At 53.5% G+C, this 2,500-nt stretch overlaps 2 protein-coding genes across 6 annotated transcripts in view; both read left to right on the plus strand.

Moving 5' to 3' along the window:
- The window catches only part of ciz1b (cdkn1a interacting zinc finger protein 1b), a 4,261-nt gene extending 2,095 nt beyond the window's left edge, over positions 1 to 2,166 (plus strand). For 3 of the 4 annotated variants that reach the window (XM_028415113.1, XM_028415116.1, XM_028415115.1), the window contains exons 10-14: positions 1 to 69; positions 328 to 468; positions 543 to 594; positions 669 to 790; positions 1,822 to 2,166. The exon at positions 1 to 69 is cut by the window's left edge and continues 36 nt beyond it. In XM_028415113.1, coding sequence (XP_028270914.1) covers positions 1 to 69; positions 328 to 468; positions 543 to 594; positions 669 to 790; positions 1,822 to 1,872 — 435 coding nt within the window. In that variant the 3' untranslated portion in view covers positions 1,873 to 2,166. Of the gene's footprint in view, positions 70 to 327; positions 469 to 542; positions 595 to 668; positions 791 to 1,821 lie in introns of those variants that run through there. The other variant, XM_028415117.1, reaches the window with a different exon arrangement.
- Positions 2,167 to 2,243: 77 nt separating this feature from the next.
- The window catches only part of surf4l (surfeit 4, like), a 4,449-nt gene continuing 4,192 nt past the window's right edge, over positions 2,244 to 2,500 (plus strand). The window contains exon 1 of one of the 2 annotated variants that reach the window (XM_028415118.1): positions 2,244 to 2,500. This exon is cut by the window's right edge and continues 40 nt beyond it. In XM_028415118.1, coding sequence (XP_028270919.1) covers positions 2,493 to 2,500 — 8 coding nt within the window. In that variant the 5' untranslated portion in view covers positions 2,244 to 2,492. The other variant, XM_028415119.1, reaches the window with a different exon arrangement.

The raw sequence follows: 2,500 nt of genomic DNA on the forward strand, positions 1-2,500 counted from the left end.
TGTAAACGTTACTTCAGGACTCCCAGGAAGTTTGTGGAGCACATGAAGTCACCGGAACACAAAGAGCAGGTCAGCAGGGGGCGCCGTGGAGTCAGACAGACAGGTTACCACACACAGGAAGTACGGTTCACTGTCAGACTCCAAGAGTCAGCGACAGAGACAGAGAGACACAAACAGAGAGACAAACAGAGAGACACAAACACAGAGACACAAACAGAGACACAAACAGAGAGACACAAACACAGAGACACAAACAGAGACACAAACAGAGACACAGAGAGACAAACAGAGACCAGAGGAAGCCGCTGAGGGTGCGTGTCCTCCCAGGTGCAGCAGCAGGAGGCTCAGGAGGACGAGCTGATCACAGTGGATGCTGTCGGCTGCTTCGAGGAGGAGGAGGCTGAAGCTGAGGTCGCTGACGAAGAGGAGGATGCAGGAAAGGAGGAGGCCGTGGACAGAACATGTAAGGTAAGACAGACAGCCGTTTGTCCCTCGGCCAATCAGGTACGAGCATGTCTGAGGAGTTACTGTGTGTGTTTCAGTCAGCTGACCCAGAGGAGGACTGCGCCGAGTACAACCCCCGCCTGACGTGCGGTATGTTTGTGTGGTAACCATGGTAACAGGATGTGGACAGGCTGGACTGATCAGGCTGGACGGTGTCCCCACAGGAAGCAGCTTTGTGGTTCCTGTTCGTGGCTTCGTGTGTCAACTCTGCAAGAAGTTCTTCTACAGAGAGACTGCAGCGCGACACACACACTGCAGGACACACGCACATTACCTCAACCTGCAGGTAACACACACACACACACTGCAGGACACACACACACACACTGCAGGACACACACACACACACTGCAGGACACACACACACACACACACACACTGCAGGACACACACACACTACCTCAACCTGCAGGTAACACACACACACACACTGCAGGACACACACACACACACACACACACACTGCAGGACACACACACACTACCTCAACCTGCAGGTAACACACACACACACACTGCAGGACACACACACACACACTGCAGGACACACACACACACACACTGCAGGACACACACACACACACACACACACTGCAGGACACACACACACCACCTCAACCTGCAGGTAACACACACACACACACACTGCAGGACACACACACACTACCTCAACCTGCAGGTAACACACACACACACACTGCAGGACACACACACACACACTGCAGGACACACACACACACACACTGCAGGACACACACACACACACACACACACTGCAGGACACACACACACCACCTCAACCTGCAGGTAACACACACACACACACACTGCAGGACACACACACACTACCTCAACCTGCAGGTAACACACACACTGCAGGACACACACACACTACCTCAACCTGCAGGTAACACACACACACACTACCTCAACCTGCAGGTAACACACACACACTGCAGGACACACACACACTACCTCAACCTGCAGGTAACACACACACACACACTGCAGGACACACACACACTACCTCAACCTGCAGGTAACACACACACACACACACACACTACCTCAACCTGCAGGTAACACACACACACTGCAGGACACACACACACTACCTCAACCTGCAGGTAACACACACACACACTACCTCAACCTGCAGGTAACACACACACACTGCAGGACACACACACACTACCTCAACCTGCAGGTAACACACACACACACTACCTCAACCTGCAGGTCACACACACACACACACTCTGACATTGACACCGCCGTCAGCGCTGTGCCGTCTGCTAACATGAGTCTGACTGTTCAGAACCACCGAGCACAGAGAGGAAGAGGAGAGAGGGACGAAGGACAGAGCTGACCTGACCGCTCCAGTTCCCACAATGCATCTGTGCCCCAGGTGATGACATCGTCCAGTTCCTGACCAAACAGCTGCAGACGGACCGCTTCCTGTGTGCTGTCCAGCTGGAGGGTGCTCTGCAGGCGGCCCTGAAAGAGTGAGCAGGACCAAGAGCTGTAACAAACAGGACTGTGTGCAGAGCGCCCCCTGTGGGACAGGAGGTTCAGACACACAGACAGACGGGCTCTGGCACCTGTGTGTGTGTGTGATGTTGATTGTCTGTTATTATGTATCTGAATAAAATCAATAACTTTTTAAACGTGGCCTGTCCACACACTCACACACACACACACACACACACACACACACACACACACACACACAGACACACAGACACAGACACACAGACACACACACAGACACACAGCAGTAAGAATGAAAACAGAAAACGTATAAATCCATAAATCAGGCTTCATTAGGTGTCACGCGCCTTTCAGTCCACGTGGCATGCTTGTCTCTAGGCGGCCACCAGGGGGCGCCCTCGCGCCGCGCGCGGAGGATTGTGGGTCGGAGGAGGCATCATCATCATCATCATCCCCGAGAGTTTGGGGCCGCTCTGAAGTGCCTTACAGCGGGCAGACATGGGACA

Source organism: Parambassis ranga, chromosome 9 (genome assembly GCF_900634625.1).
Source record: "Parambassis ranga chromosome 9, fParRan2.1, whole genome shotgun sequence".
In the NCBI taxonomy this organism is placed as follows: Eukaryota; Metazoa; Chordata; class Actinopteri; family Ambassidae; genus Parambassis; species Parambassis ranga.